The 18,045-nt window shown below is 48.5% G+C and overlaps 2 protein-coding genes across 5 annotated transcripts in view; one reads left to right on the top strand and one right to left on the bottom strand.

Annotated features, from left to right (window-relative positions):
- ARHGAP33 (Rho GTPase activating protein 33) overlaps positions 1-18,045 on the top strand; it is a 174,897-nt gene that overhangs the window by 15,502 nt on the left and 141,350 nt on the right. Inside the window, exon 1 of one of the 4 annotated variants that reach the window (XM_068241852.1) lies at positions 3,496-3,599. The exons of 1 other annotated variant lie outside the window; for it this stretch is intronic. The gene's annotated coding sequence lies outside the window, so the exon portion shown is untranslated. Of the gene's footprint in view, positions 1-3,495; positions 3,600-15,231; positions 15,248-18,045 lie in introns of those variants that run through there. 2 more of the 4 variants (XM_068241857.1, XM_068241855.1) reach the window with 2 other exon arrangements.
- LOC137522277 (collagen alpha-1(XXIV) chain-like) lies at positions 1,207-6,761 on the bottom strand. The gene is made up of 3 exons (XM_068242306.1): positions 6,705-6,761; positions 1,747-3,324; positions 1,207-1,686 (listed from the first exon to the last, which is right to left on the bottom strand). The coding sequence occupies exons 1-3, from the start codon at positions 6,759-6,761 to the stop codon at positions 1,207-1,209; spliced, it is 2,115 nt and encodes a 704-aa protein (XP_068098407.1).

The following is an 18,045-nucleotide window of genomic DNA, read 5'->3' as shown; positions in this document are numbered from 1 at the left end:
AGAGGAGAAAGAGAGCTTTAAAATGATGTGCATCCTTCCATAGTTTCTGCACTGCTCGGAGTCCCTTTAATGTCAAAGGACCAATCAGAATTAAAACCGCTAATAGCAATCGCTACACAATCGCTGGCAAAAACCTTACACTTTTTAAAATCGCTACCAATATCGGCAGAAAACGCTAATGAAATCACTTACAAAACGTTCATTGAAGACGCTAGCTATTGCGATTAGCGATAGCGCTTTGTAGTGGGTTCCAGGCCTAAGCACGGTGTGGGTTGGGGAGCGGATGACACGGGACCGGTTATCTTGCGGACGGAGGAATTCAGAAGGGAGACCATAGTCGGAGCTCTACATCCTCGCTCTGCCTGTCAGGAGAAGCAGTGATGATGATCAGGCCTCAGGCAGAAACTCAGAAATGTAGAATAATCTCGGCTGAGGTTGTCCTGCCTGCGGCAAGCCGTTATCACAGATCTCATCTGACAGCGCTGAACTATACGGGACAGGCAAGGACACGCTGCAGCGACGGCATCCTAACTGCCACCATCTTGCCCTGCACTGTACGCTCACGCTATACACATGCTGTATAAACACGGAAACCACCTGCCTAATTACTGTCAGGTTTATTGGCAATGTAAGCATTTAAGTGAGAGGAATATGGAAGCTGACATATATATTTCCTTTTAAACAATGCAAATTGCCTGGCTGTCCTGCTCATCCTCCGCCTCTAATACTCTTATCCATAGCCCCTGAACAAGCATGCGGCAGATCAGGTGTTTCTGATATTATTGTCAGATCTGACAAGATTAGCTCCATGCTTGTTTCAGGTGTGTGATTCAGACACTACTGCAGCCAATTAGGTCAGCAGGGCTGCCAGGCAACTGGTATTTTTTAAAAGGAAATAAATATGGCGGCCTCCATATACACCTCACTTCGGGTTCTCTTGAAGGTGCCAATACATTATTTGATTTTCCTGTTCGATTGACTGTTAGATTTGAGCATTTTATTGGATTGAAGGAAGAATCGATTATGTTCCATTCTGCTTGATCGATAGAAATTGCAAAATTACGCAATCGAACAAAATGGAAGCTATTGGTTGATTGTAAAGGAATCTGCTGATGTTCATGTGATTTTGATCAACACAGAATTGATTTTTGGTCTCAGAGCATGGAGGCACAATGTCAGACATAGCTTCCTAGTTCTCCTTAGACTTCATGCTAAGCACTTCTTTTTATTTTCTTGTCCCTGCAGTCCTTGTTCATGGTCTTGTCCCTGCAGTCCTTGTTCATGGTCTTGTCCCTGCAGTCCTTGTTCATGGTCTTGTCCCTGCAGTCCTTGCTCCTGGTCTTGTCCCTGCAGTCCTTGCTCCTGGTCTTGTCCCTGCAGTCCTTGCTCCTGGTCTTGTCCCTGCAGTCCTTGCTCCTGGTCTTGTCCCTGCAGTCCTTGCTCCTGGTCTTGTCCCTGCAGTCCTTGCTCCTGGTCTTGTCCCTGCAGTCCTTGCTCCTGGTCTTGTCCCTGCAGTCCTTGCTCCTGGTCTTGTCCCTGCAGTCCTTGCTCCTGGTCTTGTCCCTGCAGTCCTTGCTCCTGGTCTTGTCCCTGCAGTCCTTGCTCCTGGTCTTGTCCCTGCAGTCCTTCTTCCTGGTCTTGTCCCTGCAGTCCTTCTTCCTGGTCTTGTCCCTGCAGTCCTTGCTCCTAGTCGTGTCCATGCAGTCCTTGCTCCTGGTCGTGTCCCTGCAGTCCTTGCTCCTGGACTTGTCCTTGCTCCTGGTCTTGTCCCTGCAGTCCTTGCTCCCGGTCTTGTCCCTGCAGTCCTTGCTCCCGGTCGTGTCCCTGCAGTCCTTGCTCCCGGTCTTGTCCCTGCAGTCCTTGCTCCCGGTCGTGTCCCTGCAGTCCTTGCTCCCGGTCGTGTCCCTGCAGTCCTTGCTCCTGGACGTGTCCCTGCAGTCCTTGCTCCTGGTCGTGTCCCTGCAGTCCTTGCTCCTGGACTTGTCCCTGCAGTCCTTGCTCCTGGACTTGTCCCTGCAGTCCTTGCTCCTGGACTTGTCCCTGCAGTCCTTGCTCCTGGACTTGTCCCTGCAGTCCTTGCTCCTGGACTTGTCCCTGCAGTCCTTGCTCCTGGACTTGTCCCTGCATTCCTTGCTCCTGGTCGTGTCCCTGCAGTCCTTGCTCCTGGACTTGTCCCTGCAGTCCTTGCTCCTGATCTTGTCCCTGCACTCCTTGCTCCTGGTCTTGTCCCTGCACTCCTTGCTCCTGGTCTTGTCCCTGCACTCCTTGCTCCTGGTCTTGTCCCTGCACTCCTTGCTCCTGGTCTTGTCCCTGCACTCCTTGCTCCTGGTCTTGTCCCTGCACTCCTTGCTCCTGATCTTGTCCCTGCAGTCCTTGCTCCTGGTCGTGTCCCTGCAGTCCTTGCTCCTGGTCTTGTCCCTGCAGTCCTTGCTCCTGGTCGTGTCCCTGCAATCCTTGCTCCTGGTCGTGTCCCTGCAGTCTTTGCTCCTGGTCGTGTCCCTGCAGTCCTTGCTCCTGGACTTGTCCTTGCTCCTGGTCTTGTCCCTGCAGTCCTTGCTCCCGGTCTTGTCCCTGCAGTCCTTGCTCCTGGTCGTGTCCCTGCAGTCCTTGCTCCCGGTCTTGTCCCTGCAGTCCTTGCTCCTGGTCGTGTCCCTGCAGTCCTTGCTCCTGGTCGTGTCCCTGCAGTCCTTGCTCCTGGTCATGTCCCTGCAGTCCTTGCTCCTGGTCGTGTCCCTGCAGTCCTTGCTCCTGGACTTGTCCTTGCTCCTGGTCTTGTCCCTGCAGTCCTTGCTCCCGGTCTTGTCCCTGCAGTCCTTGCTCCTGGTCGTGTCCCTGCAGTCCTTGCTCCCGGTCTTGTCCCTGCAGTCCTTGCTCCTGGTCGTGTCCCTGCAGTCCTTGCTCCTGGTCTTGTCCCTGCAGTCCTTGCTCCTGGTCGTGTCCCTGCAGTCCTTGCTCCTGGTCTTGTCCCTGCAGTCCTTGCTCCTGGTCATGTCCCTGCAGTCCTTGCTCCTGGTCGTGTCCCTGCAGTCCTTGCTCCTGGTCGTGTCCCTGCAGTCCTTGCTCCTGGACTTGTCCTTGCTCCTGGTCTTGTCCCTGCAGTCCTTGCTCCTGGTCTTGTCCCTGCAGTCCGTGCTCCTGGCCTTGTCCCTGCAGTCTGTGCTCCTGGCCTTGTCCCTGCAGTCCGTGCTCCTGGTCTTGTCCCTGCAGTCCTTGCTCCTGGTCTTGTCCCTGCAGTCCTTGCTCCTGGTCTTGTCCCTGCAGTCCTTGCTCCTGGTCTTGTCCCTGCAGTCCTTGCTCCCGGTCTTGTCCCTGCAGTCCTTGCTCCTGAGAAATGTGACTCTGCTTCAGGTGGGGTAGCCTGTTCTGCCACTACCAGCCCTCTCTGCTCACGTTCAGCCTGCACTGTCATCGCTGCTGCTGCTTCTGCAGGAAAAGGGTTAACCAAAGCGCTTCCCCTTTAAGCCGCCGTAGAGGTTTCCTCTGCTGAGCGAAGGCTGAAACTGAGCTTCCACGTCTGCAGAGGCAGCCAAAAGTGACAGTCGCCTGTTATCCCTGTCACCTCCGCAGCACCTGGAGACCGCCATCGCCCCGCTGGACAGGTAAGAGCTCGCCTTACGCCGCTGCCGCTCGCCCCGCTGTCGCTGTGTCGGGAAACCTGCCAATCGCTGTGCTGAAAGGTCACACGGCTACGCAGCGAGGGCGAAACAAAGTCATATGTCTGTCAACTTCATCCAGTACCTCTTCAAAAAAAAAAATCTAAAACTTTGCACCTTCACAGACCCCAGTAGATGCAGAGAAAGGGGAAACCCTTACCTGTCTGTGTTCGGGGGCGTAACTAGAGGGTAGCAGCACCTGCAACCACAGGGGGGCCCGAAGCTGTAAGGGGGGGGGGCCCAAATACTACCTCACCCCCTCTGATACAGGGGCCCATCCTTCAGATCAGGTGTTTTTGGGGTTACACTTGTTATGGGTATGAAGATCGTGATGCCCACACTTGTCACATGAATTTTGTGAGATGGGCCCCCAGGCTGTGAGGGTCACCAGGGATAGGTAAGGGAAAGGGTGGGAAAATTGGGGGGGCCTCATCATAGATTTGCTGGGGAGCGCCGTGATTTTAACTTACACCACTGTGTGTGTTCACTACGTCAAGCTTTGCCCAACTCTGCCTTTCCCTAAAATCTCCGCCTAAAAGTAACGTTTCAGTTTTGGGTGGATCCAGAAGGGCCGGTCCATACATTGGGCCGGGATTGTGTGAGTTCGCCTGCTTCTATTGACCAGATGGGAACCAGCGTTGGGGGGTGAAGTGTCAGCTTCTGTGTGCATCTTTTACTATAGGTTTGGGGTTTTTTGACACACGGAAGAAGATATAGTATGTCACAAAAATGAGCACATTTTTGTAATATTTGACGACCTATTTTCCTGGGACAACACTGAAGATAGGATACTCTGATCTCTGATAAGATGTCCAGCAGTCAGTGTACAGCTTGTATAACTGTAAATCTGCTGTCCCATCAAAATCACTCAACCCACAGCCATTGCTGTCTAAGTTGCTGGCAACAAAAGTGAGTACACCCCTAAGTGAAGGATGTCAAAATTCTATCCAAACGGTCAATATTTGGTACTTATCCTTTAGCCGGGCGCATCCTCTAGGTGGCGACAAAACTCCACCAGAGTTACATCTTTCCCTACTATCCATGTCGGCCTGGAGGGGGAATAGTAATTAGCGCCACCTGCCGGATGCTCCCGGCTAACGGATAAGTACCCAATATTTTGTGTGTCACCATTATTTAACTCTCTTGGGCATGGAGATCACTATAGCGTCACAGGGTGCCTCTGGAATCCTTTGCCACTCCGCCATGATGAAGCTGGTGGATATTACAGACGTTGCGCTGCTCCACCTTCCATTTAAGGGTCCTCCACAGATGCTCATTAGGGTTTAGGTCTGGAGACATGCTTGGCCAGTCCAGCACCTTCACTCTGTTTCTCTTGCAAGGCAGTGGTCATCTTACAGGTGTGTTTAGGATTCTTATGTTGGAGTACTTCCCTGCGGCCCAGTTTCTGAAGGGAGGGAATCATGCTTCTGCTTCAGTATGTCGCAGTACATGTTGGCACTCATGGTTCTCTCAATGGACTGTAGCTTCCCAGTGCCAGTGGAACAATGCAGATCCAAAACATGACACTCCCACCGCCATGCTTCACTGTAGGCAAGATACACTTTTCTTTGTACTCCTCACGTGTTTGCACCACACACACTTGACACCAACGGAACCAATTAAGTTTACTTTGGTCTCATCAGACCACAGGCCATGCTTCCAGTAATCCCTGTCCCCTTGATCTGCATTTCTTTAACAAACTGCTTGATGAATATTTTGATGAGATATGGTAAATAACCTGTAAAGGTAAATAGCAATTATATGCGATTGGAGAGATATTAGAGCAGGCTTTCTCAACCAGGGTTCCCTGGAACCCCAGGGTTCCTTGAGGACTCTGCAGGGGTTCCTTGGCATTTTCCCCCATCGTGGGGGAAGTATAATAGAGCACATTATAATAGGTGGTATTGTAACAAGAAGCACTAAATTGGGGGGTCAGGAGACAGTATAATGAGTGGCAGTGTAATAGGAGATAGTGAAATTAGCAGCCTAACCTACTTAAAGACCACGCCTCCTGAAAAATAAATGTAGGGGTTCCTCGAGACCAAAACATTGTTTGCAGGGGTTCCTTGATATCCAAAAGTTATTTACAGGGTTCCTCCAAGGTAAAAAGGTTGAGAAAGGCTGTATTAGAGTGTAAGCGAATGTGGGGCAGAGAGTGCTGTAAATGGTTTGAGATAAACCATAGGCTATATCGTATATACCAGAGGCCATAATTCTGGGTTAATGCAATTTTATTTTTACTAATTGTCTAACTCTATGCTAATTTACATATCTGCTGCATATATTTGCATGCGATTTCCAACAATTTGGAATCATTGGCATCTCATTAAAGACCTCTTAATTTGAGCTATAGGAACAAATGATAATGTAATTTGCTTGCTGGGGAGCATTAAGGTGCATACACACATCAGACCATAGTCTTTAGAAAATGAAAGATCACAGACCAATCTTACCACCCTTCATGTAGTATGAGAGCCATACCTTCAGTCTATTCTATGGAGCTGAACTCCACATCAGATTGTTTAACTGACATTCATCTGCAGATCAGACAATCATCTGCAGATATCATAGACTATGAATGCAATTTGCAGGAACGGATCTTTTGCAGATACTGATCTTTTGTGTCTGTACAGCATCTTTGTGTGCAGCATCTTGCAAAGATTTCTGTCTGATGGGGAGTGCAGCTCCATAGAATAGACGGTGTAGGTATGGCTCTCATACTACATGGAAGGGGGTAAAATTGGTCTGTGATCTTTCATTTTCCAAAGACTTTAATCTCAAGTGTGTATGTAGCCATAGAGTGGAAGCTTTTGTGGTTGCAGAAATTGATGTAAAGTAGGATCAATTACCTTTCTATCATGTGCTCTGTAAAGGTGCCCATACATTAGAAGATTATGGGCAGATTCGACCAAGAGACAAATTTATTGCTAATCGAATCTGCCCATACACTACAGGCCGATTCCTGTCCGATTTCAGCATGAAATCATCAGGGAATCGGCTGAACCGCCGCAATGTATAAATGTATGCAGTGTGTGTGCATTTATACATTACCTGTCCGGTGTCGGCCTCCACGCGGTGACCGTCCATCTCGCTGGGTAACAGCCGCATACGCTATGCACCGCCGGCGTGTATGCAGAACCTGGCGAGATGGACGGAAGCCGCGTGGAGGCCGACACCGGACAGGTAATGTATAAATGCACACACACTGCATACATTTATACATTGCGGCGCCCGGGGGTTTCGTCGACACGTCGCTCGTTTGCAATTCGGCCGCCGTACCGCCGCGCACCCGACTAACCAACTTTGGCCCGAAATTTTCCAGCATGCGCGATCGACTGTGCGGCCAATTTCTGTCCCCAAATTGGTCGCTTTGTCGGTCGGGCATGCACTTGACAGCACCAATTTTCATCCAATTCAATTATAATAATCGAATAGGATGGTCGATTGGTTGGTCGGCAAATGTATGGGCCCCTTAAAGGTGCCCATACACTATGAGACATTGACAGTGATCGAATCTGCTGAATATTGTAGCCCCAACTTGCTGCACAATCGTATTTTCTCACACCCAGGAACCAGCATGCAGCATATGAATCACATTAGAGCAGCTGCCATCTATCAGGGATTTGCCTTGATAATGAATTAACTGTAGAGTAAATGGAAGAAGGTCAGTTTCCAGACATAGGCTATCAAGGCCTTTCCCTAGGATGCCCCCTAGAGGTCAGGGAGCACTCTGTTGACTGAGAGCGTGTTGTAGATGCAGATGGCCACTTTAAAGGAGAACTGTAGTGAGAGGTATATGGAGGCTGCCATATTTATTTCCTTTTAAGCAATACCAGTTGCCTGGTAGCCCTGCTGGTCTATTTGGCTGAAGTAGTGGCTGAATCACACCAGAAACAAGCATGCAGCTAATCTTGTCATATCTGTCAAAATTGTCAGAAAAACCTGATCTGCATGTGCTTGTTTAGGGTCTATGGCTGAACGTATTAGAGGCAGAGGATCAGCAGGACAGCCAGGTAACTGATATAGCTTAAGGGCTCGTTTCCACTATAGCGAATCCGCATGCGGGCACTGCACGCGGATTCGCATAGGTAATGTAAGTGGATGGGGCTGTTTCCACTTGTGCGGCTGCGGCAGCATTTCTTGGTGCGGCAGAAATCTGCACGGCAGGGCCGTCAGATTTCGCGTGCAGAAGGAATGTGCGCGAATCGCCGCTAATGTAACTAATAGGGAAATCGCATGCGGGGTGACCATGCGTTTTTTGACGCGAAATCGCATGCGATTTCGCATAGGTATTAATGTTATTTCACTCAGGCAGTGACATGGTTAAAATCGCATACAGCCTTACCTATGCGGAATCGCATGCGAAATCGCGGCAAAAACGCATGCGGAATCGCACCCGCATGCGATTTTGTCCGCGGTGGAATGCAGGCGATTCCGCACCGCACTAGTGGAAAAGAGCCCTAAATGGAAATAAATATGGCAGCCTCCATACACCTCTCTCTACAGTTCTCCTTTAAGCTGTGTGAGACCAGAGGTCAGCAGGTCAGGTCTTCAGCCATCTATCACTCCACTTACTGTCGTGTGATTGGACAATGCAGCCTTGTAGTGGGGGAGGATGTGATGAAGAGGCCACGCCCCCAGCAAAAAAATAAAAAGGATGGTGTTTGGGAGGAAAGTGGGGTGTGTGTCACCCACTGCTGTCACCCACTGTCTCTAGTGTCACCCACTGCTGTCACCCACTGTCACTAGGTGTCACCCACTACTTTCATCCACTGTCACTAGGTGTCATTCACTGTCACTAGTTGTCACCCAATTGTCACTACTGTCATCCACTGCCACTTGGTGTCACCTATTGTCACTAAGTGTCACCCACTACTGTCATCCACTGTCACTAGGTGTCACTACGTGTCGTCCATTATCTGTCACTACTGCCACCTATAGGGCTGTTGCACAACAATAGCACTTTTGAAGAGCCTATCAAGGTCTAGGGATGGTAGGAATTTTTTTTAATCTAATTTTTTGCTTTCTCTTATTGGCCAATCTGATTGGCATCTGCTTGCCAGAATATGCAGGGTCCAAACTAACTCCTTGGTATCCCCTGCAGGAATCAGCCCATACAAAATCTATTGCATCAGGGGCGCTGCATGTAGGCCTCCCATGCCCCAAGAATCGGGGGGGGGAGGGGTAGTGCTGACACCCCAAGCAGTCTCACTGCTCAGGAGCGCAGTGACTGCACATCAGGGGGGAGCACAGGACTGCAGCCTACCTCACCCAGGGCTTGGCCACCACCTGGGGGGACCATGCCTGATACTTTACCTGTCGGTGTCCCCATCAGGCTCCATCCTCCTCCTCACACATGCTCCCACGTGCAATATGCAACCACGGAGGACGGAGACAGAAGAGGACACCGACAGGTAAATTATTCATGCACAGTACTTGGGGTTGGAGTGGGCACATCTTTCACTAGGGGGGGGGGGGGGGGGGACAGCACTGGGGGGCTGCAAGGCGAAGAGGTGGTGTCACTAGGCTGATTCTTAAAAGTTTTCATGCTGAAATCAATCGGGAATCAGCCTGCGGTTTATGGTGCCCAACAGGTCTCTCTCCAATCAGATTTGATCAGAGATTGGTCAATCTGCCCTTGTCTGATGTATGGGCACCTTTGCCTAAGAAGATGGATCCTGCAGAGGTTTCCCACATCCTCCATACAACCTCCGCCGCTGTCCGGGACCCTCTGGAAGCTCGCGTCTGAGCTCCTCTTCGTGCCCGAGCTCGGCCGTGCTGCGATGAGAATGGGCGCGCCTGCACAGTAACATGGAGCTTCTCGCGGTCGTGCGACTTCAGCATACTGCACAGGCGCAGCCGTACTCACGCAGGCATGGTACGGCCAAGATCGTGCATGGAGAGGCGCTGGCCACAAGAACGTACCCGCTCTTGTCGGATGTGTTCAGAGGTTCTGCACGCAGCAACGGGGAGGGCGAGGAGGATACAGGAAGGCATACATTCAAAACCGGTGCTGGTAAATTTGGGCGCAGGGTAAATCCAAAAAACATCTAACCCTGCTCCTGCAAAAGTCCCGGTGGCATAAACCTTAACGGTAACGCTGAGTCAGACTCGGGATGGAAGTCCGCAGCTCAAAAGCGTTAACCCCGAGCTGGATCCATCAGAGGTGTGGAATGTGGAGGGCTGCCACAGATCTATTTAGCGGTATGATTTTTTGGGTCTGAAAGCTTGTGAAAAATTTGCAATGCTTTCAGATGCTAAAATCCAGAAATAATCAGACCGCCAGGGAGGTTAACCTGCTGGGCGGTCTGGACGAGCTCAGCTCGTCCAGTACCGCCGGAGCCTGCCGCTCAGGCCCTGCTGGGCCGATTTGGCTGAAATAAAAAGCAGCACACGCAGCCGGCACTTTGCCAGCCGCGTGTGCTGCCTGATCGCCGCCGCTCTGCGGCGATCCGCCGCGAGCAGCGGCGAAAGAGGGTCCCCCCAGCCGCCTGAGCCCAGCGTAGCCGGAACAAAAAGTTCCGGCCAGCGCTAAGGGCTGGATCGGAGGCGGCTGACGTCAGGACGTCGGCTGACGTCGATGACGTCACTCCGCTCGTCGCTATGGCGACGATGTAAGCAAAACAAGGAAGGCCGCTCATTGCGGCCTTCCTTGTTTATTCTGGGCGCCGGAGGCGATCGGAAGAACGCCTCCGGAGCGCCCTCTAGTGGGCTTTCATGCAGCCAACTTTCAGTTGGCTGCATGAAATAGTTTTTTTTTTATTAAAAAAAAACCCTCCCGCAGCCTGCCTGGCGATCTTAATAGAACGCCAGGCAGGTTAATTACTATTCCCCCCTCCAGGCTGCTATGGACTTAGGCCCCATACACACATCAGACCATAGTATTTTGAAAATGAAAGATCACAGACCAATCTTACCACCCTTCATGTAGTATGAGAGCCATATTCTACACAGTCTTTTCTATGGAGCTGAACTCCACATCAGAAAAAAATCTTTGCAAGATGCTGCACACACAGATGCTGTACAGACACAAAAGATCAGTATCTGCAAAAGATCTGTTCCTGCCAAAAATCCATTCCTGCAAATTGCAATGATAGTCTATGAGATCTGCAGATCATCATACACACATGATTTAACTGACATTCATCTGCAGATCAGATCCACCAGGATGGATTTTCAGATCTGCAGATGATTGCTTGATCTGCAGATGAATGTCAGTTAAATCATGTGTGTATGATGATCTGCAGATCTCATAGACTATCATTGCAATTTGCAGGAATGGATTTTTGGCAGGAACAGATCTTTTGCAGATACTGATCTTTTGTGTCTGTACAGCATCTGTGTGTGCAGCATCTTGCAAAGATTTTTTTCTGATGTGGAGTTCAGCTCCATAGAAAAGACTGTGTAGAGTATGGCTCTTATACTACAGGAAGGGTGGTAAGATTGGTCTGTGATCTTTCAGTTTCCAAAGACTATAGTCTGATGTGTGTATGAGCCTTTAGAGGAAAGCTGTAATTTGGCTTCCAGCTGTTGCTCATGGGCAAATAACACTGTTTTTAAAGTAATTTGGGCTCCTTTTATTGATGGCGCTCAACTTACTGTCAGAGCACTGCTAAAACCGTAATGCACATTACGGCCTATGGCGGCACATGGTGCACCCAAATTTCCCAGTGCGGTTTTGTTCTGTTTCGCACGGGAAGACCTCTACCGGGGTAAGCATCTAGCATTTTATTCATTCTGGTTGCCTCAGGTACACTTAGATTTTTTGGTGGGTTTAATTTTTGCCGTCTGCATTTTCTTTGACGCTGAAAAACGCCACTCAGACAAGATCAGCTTGGTGGCATAAAAAATGGGGCGTTTCGTCACCGGGAATGTGTCCGTGTGATATCAGCCTGGGGGTCCTTTAAGGGAGAGACACACAGGTACGAGCGTCTGGTGTGAGCGTTGCAGACAGACACAGAATCGTCAGCTTCCTCCCTCTATCACATTATGTGGTTTTATGTCACATTTATGAGTAACAGAGAATAGAAGCAGCGATGATGTCACTTTCCTGATTACAGGCTGTAATCATCTGTTATTTATATGCTGATAATTACCACAGCCTCTATAATGGGCGGATCTGCATAGCGGGGCTTCCGCTGGTTACACAAAATATAAGCCCCTTTTATTAGTATTCAATATCTGATGACCCTCAAACTACGTGGAGATGGTAAAATTACCTGGCTTATGGATTATCTCTACTGAGGTAACATACTTACATAATTATTACCGTGTGACGTTAATATTGTGCACAATTCCACCTAATTGTTTCTCAGGTGCGCATATTTTCACAAGAAAAGAGACTGCAGATTCATGATGCTTTGCCATCATATGGTTGTTTCGTAAATCTGTTTTCTGGCAGATTTCCTCGCCCCCTACTGGCGAAATGTGAAGATTTCTATCTGCTGAATCAATTGGTGAGGAAAAGGTGCCTCTAGGTACTCGGGCACTGCTGTGGGCCCCCCTGACATTTATTTTAGCAAGTAGAATAGCAGACCTCCCAACTTTTTGAGATGAGAAAGCGGGACACTTAAAGGACTTACGAGCCCAAATATAAAAAAAAAGACAAGTACCTTAAGTACTTTTAAATGCACGGAGGACGCCGTCCGCGTCCTCCGTGCAGTTCCGCCGGGTTCCCTGCAGTCTGATCGCCCCCCGTGCCGCTTCCGACCCCACAGACGGGGTCGGGCTCCCCTTCCTCTCATAAGATGGCCGCCGGAGCTGGCCGCGGCTGCGCAGTCCGCATACACGTTAGTGCGGCTGCGCAGCTCTAGGGCCCTCCCCCCGATCCACGCACAGTAGCGTGAGGGTGGGGAGGGTGACACTGGGTGGAGAGGGTGACACTGAGGGTGGGGAGGGTGACACTGGGTGGGGAGGGTGACACTGGGTGTCAGTATAGGTAGCTTGATGACCTCCACATTATAGATAGTCAGATGGCCCCTCCCCCCAGTATAGCTAGCCAGGTCACTCCCACCAATTATAGAGGGTGCCCCCAACCCCAGAGTTTGCAGCAGAGGGAGAAATCACTTCTCTAGAATCTGTCTTCCTCCTACTATGCCCTCCTCTGTCGTGATGACATGAGAACGACAATCCTGGAGAGGTGACTTCTCCCTAAGATGTGCACTACATTTTGCACAATGGCTCTCCCGGCATTGCTCCACCCCTTTGTCTAGCTGGCTGCAGCTCCGCCCCTTCAGTCATGGCCCCACCCCTTCATCAATAGCTCCACTCCCTCTCTGGCCAGAGTGGCGCTAAACACCTCTGTCGGGTTTTCACACCTTCATTGGTGACAAGCAGGTGCGGCTTGCACCTCCCACCCCCTCCCTTGTGATTCCAGTGATTCAAAATTTCCTGTCTGTAAAATACTGTACAAGCTCGAGTTTATTTTTTGCAAATATAAGTGTCATCCAGATACATTAATTACAAGGGATCTGGCAAGGATTGTGAGGTATTTATGGCAAATAGATAAGATCCTATGTTTACTTATTGCCTACATAGACTCATAGCCTCAGGCTGATATGGAGTTTTTTTTACAGACCCTATTCTGTTCACTATATGTTACTGAGCAGGGGGGCACAGCGATTCCGGGGTGGGGGGAGTCTAGCGCTGCCAATGTAATTGACCACTACTGCAGACATTCGCCTCACTTCCTGTGGTGTCAGAAGAGACAGGAAGTCGAGAGTTTCTCAAAGACACGAACAGGAATAAAAACTTGTCTGAGGTCCCTGGCCCTTCTCTAATGCGACCATAACAGGTTCTGGGCCTCTTTGTGAAGCAGAGAAGCAAGGCAGCCTCCATTTCCCTCATACTGACCATAAGCCGGAGCACATGAGGGAAACGTGAGTCATTTGCTGCCTCAGAAAAGGAAAGTCCCGCCTAGGGCAGAATATTGTGTAATCTCTCCTCACACGCCTCATGTGTGGCTCAAGCTAATGAGGAAACTGCAGGACAAACCATGAATACACAATAAACAATTCATAACAATGCACTACCTGGCTGTAACTGGTTTGCCTGGACGATTTGACAGAAGAGCTAACACTCTACAGCTCATGTCAACTTACTTAAACCTAAAAAGGGCCTGTAGAAGTCTTATGAACCATTTTAGGATGGCACGACCGCTGTGGGCTTGTGTTAAGCCTGGTTCACACATCCAATTTTGATTGGACAATGATTGGCCGATTTTACAACTTCCAGGTAGTATGAGTGCGTACCTACACAATCATAGTATTCAAAATCCGTTGTTCCTGATAATACATGGAGGTGGTGATTGGCCAATCAAAATTGGATGTAAGTATGCACTAGACCGCTTTCACACATAAAGCTGGTTACAGACGTCAGATAGAATTTTTTGTTAGACGGGCAATTAATCGGTTGCATAGGTTTGTCACAAAGGTTTGAAAGACTGATCTTTGTATGCTGCACACGTGCAAAAGATCAGTTCCTGCAAAAAGACCCAAGTAATGCTTCTGTAGTCCATTTACTTCCTTCTTTTTCACCTACGCACTGCGCACAGAAAGGTTCAAGGCTCGTACACGCCCCAGACTAAAGTCAGCTGAGGCGGCCGATAACGACCGTTGCCGATAATCAGGCGTGTGTACATCGACCCCCGAGCGACCTGCCCGGCAGACCAACTCACCCCTCGTGTGTCCCTCGTCACAGCTCTGCCGCCAGACACTCTTTTGAGGTCCTCCCCATTGCGGCGCCTATGCAGAAGGCTCCCATCTACTGGAGGGCAAACTTGCGCATGCGCAGAAGGTGTTAACCCGGCTTCTACGCATGTGTGTGAGTGTGCGCACATGTGCTCCCATGGCTGGGAGAGTCCTGCGCAGGCATCACTACGGAGGGAACCCCAGAAGAGCTGGCTGGTGGCAGAACTGCAGCAAGGGACACAAAGACTTCTAGGGGCTGGAGGAAGCCCCAGGTAAGAATATCAGCAGTACATCTTTCCAGCTCATGTATCCTTTATGGCTGGGACCACACTTATCCATGTGAAAAATGCATTTTTCTGTCCACGATATTTTGCACACGCTGTGCATTTCTGTGTGTTTAAATGCGTGTCTTTCTTTTTTAGGTTATGTTTTACAATGGTAAAACGCATGCCGTGTGCGATTATTTTAAAACAAAAAGCAAGCTTTTTTTCCCTGCACACAAAATTAAATTTAACTGTGAAACATTCCATTGACTCACGTTGGTTTCCAGTTGAAATGCGATTTTGATAACTGTAGTCCCAGCCCAAAAAGTTTTAAAGCTCAGCTAAATTAAAAAATGAACAACGCAGATTCTAGTAACAATCCAGAGGATATGTTCCAAATGCGCTTCCCTCCTCAATACAGCTTGCTCCCTCTCCTCCATGGATTCAGCAGGCGACAGTGTCAGTCAGGTGTAACCATGTGACACACACAGTAGGCAGAGCAGTAGATTTCAAACTATGTTTCCCAGCATTCCTGCATGACAGCAGGAAATGTGTCTAAATGAGAAGGCGGAACTTTGTAGCTCACAGGAAGTTGATGCAAGAAATCCATTATCCTAAGAAGAAATAGCAGCAGATGCTAGAGGTGAGGTGCATAGCCACAGACAAACACAGGGACTTGGCAGTTTGAAAAGTTTATTTCCAAAGTAATGCTTCTAGTTATTTACATTCATCAATGATTGCTTTCAGAATTGGTCCTTTCACCAATGTTAAGCTTATCTGTTTCACAGTATTATGGAGCCCTGCCTTATGCTGGATACACACGGTGCGTTCGTGCACTCGATTTTCCCGTCGATTCCCGTCGATTCGTTTATTTCCAACATGTCCGATTTGGATTTCGATGGATCGTTAGGTCGATTCGGCATACTTTGCATGCGAATCGACCTAACGATCCATCGAAATCCAAATCGGACATGTTGGAAATAAACGAATCGACGGGAATTGACGGGAAAATGGAGTGCACGAACGCACCGTGTGTATCCAGCATTAGAGGGAGCAGCATTAAGCTCATATAGAAGTGGCCGTCTTTGATATAAAAGTATCATTGCGGCTATATGTGAATTGTACAATGTGTATTATTTGTGCTGCTATTGTCTGGTGATATTATTAGGGTTATGTATTTACATAGCACTGACATTTTCTGCAGTGCTTTATAGACTACATAGTCATGTCACTGACTGTCCTCAGAGGAGCTCACAATCTAATCCTACATGACTATGTACTCTGTAATGTGCTGCAGAAGATGTCAGTGCTATATAAACACATAATAATAATATGGTAGGACATTAGACTATGACTATGGTCCATAGTCATAGTCTAATGTCCTACCATATTATTATTATTATTATGTGTTTATATAGCACTGACATCTTCTACAGCACATTAGAGTACATAGTCATGTCACTGACTGTCCTCAGAGGAGGTCACACTCTAATCCCACCATAGTCATAGTCTAATGTCCTACCATATTATTATTATTATGTGTTTATATAGCACTGACATCTTCTACAGCACATTACAGAGTACATAGTCATGTCACTGACTCCTCAGAGGAGCTCACACTCTAATCCCTACCATAGTCATAGTCTAATGTTGTACCATATTATTATTATGTATTTATATAGCACTGACATCTTCTGCAGCACTTTACAGAGTACATAGTCATGTCACTGACTGTCCTCAGAGGAGCTCACAATCTAATCCTACCATAGTCATAGTCTAATGTCCTACCATATTATTATTATGTATTTATATAGCACTGACATCTTCTGCAGCACTTTACAGACAGTACATAGTCATGTCACTGACTGTCCTCAGAGGAGCTCACAATCTAACCCTACCATAGTCATAGTCTAATGTCCTACCATATTATTATTATGTATTTATATAGCACTGACCTCTTCTGCAGCACATTACAGAGTACATAGTCATGTCACTGACTGTCCTCAGAGGAGCTTACAATCTAATCCTACCATAGTCATAGCATGGCATCCGACCATGTGTGGTGTGGCTGTTAGGAATCTGTTAGCGTTTACTCGTCTGGTTTGGTAAATGAATATCTCGGCTGGATAACTGGTCGTCTCTCTGGCTTTGCGCACATGATTGGTCTCTGAGAATTTTCCCACGCTGCCCTCTTGCTGGAATTCCAGAAGCTGACAGCATGACTTTGTACTCGGGCAGCTCACAGGCAGGTGCCTGGCGTAGGTATCTTTTATTTGCCGCCATGACGGTATCGGGTGTTTTTGTCGCAGGTTATTAGCGATGAAGTGTTCTGCTGGCAGCTGATTGGAGGGGTCCTCCGGGACCCCTGAGCTTTCCTTAGCCCACCTGCATAGCTTAAACCTTACAGGCTAGTTTATGTCCCACAAAGTGTTCAGTAGTGATAATTTTGGGTGACATTTTAGGAATGATTGTTGTACAGACGTACCGTAGGATTACTGAGAGAAGAGAGCAAGCAGGAAGAGTTCCGCCATATTATGCAACCAGCCAGACGAACACTTTCATTCCAGCGCAGGAGACTTGGGCGCAGCAGTGAGTAACGCCGGCGCCATCAGAAGACGGAGCTGAAGTCACTTATAAAACACTATAATTCAGCCTCCAGCAATTGCTGGAAGCCAAATGATTTAATTCCCCACCATCCATGGCGGCCTGGAGGGGGAATAGTATTTAACGTGGATGGGAATTTGTGCAGGAGCAGGATCAGCCATACCGGCTGTATCCTGTGCCCAAGTCTCCTGCACCAATTCCTCTGGTATGCCCAGCCAGATCACTGAACCATATCGCTGGACTTCTGTACCTGTTACTGCATCAGTAATGAATGATTATCTAAGTTTACTAAAATCCAGCATAGGTAATATGTGGCTTAACTTTTCCCTGTCTCATGTTTATCCTCCACTATATGCCAGAGCTGGATAGTCCACAAGGCTCTTAGGCTGTTGCCTAGGGTCTAGAGAGAGACCAGGCGCCTGTTTGATTCTAGCCCCCACCAAATCTTATAAAAAAAGAAAAACGGATGGCCATGAAAAGTGGGCCAAAGTTGTTACTTGCCTAGGGCCCCATTTCATTGATATAAATCTCAGGTTTTATACTTACCTGGGGCTTCCTCCAGCCCCCTGAAGGCCGCTCTGTCCATTTTCGTCTCCCTGGTCTGCTCCTGTCCCCTGCTAGACGGCCCAGTATTCAGGCTGAGTCATGTTTCTTTGCGTATGCTGCTCTCTTGCCCCAGTCGTTTTTCTGACGACGGGAGTGTTCTGTGCCTTTATGTGTCTTATAAGGCACCTAAAGTTTTTACTTTCAATAGTTTTTATTGAGAGAATAACCAGGAATAAGAAGCAACAATTGTTAATCTTACATTATACATACAAATGCGTAATAAAAAGCGTA

The sequence above is a fragment of the Hyperolius riggenbachi genome, chromosome 6, assembly GCF_040937935.1.
Source record: "Hyperolius riggenbachi isolate aHypRig1 chromosome 6, aHypRig1.pri, whole genome shotgun sequence".
In the NCBI taxonomy this organism is placed as follows: Eukaryota; Metazoa; Chordata; class Amphibia; order Anura; family Hyperoliidae; genus Hyperolius; species Hyperolius riggenbachi.
The sequence above is the reverse complement of the archived record's forward strand: the minus strand, read 5'-3'. Positions and strand labels throughout refer to the sequence as shown.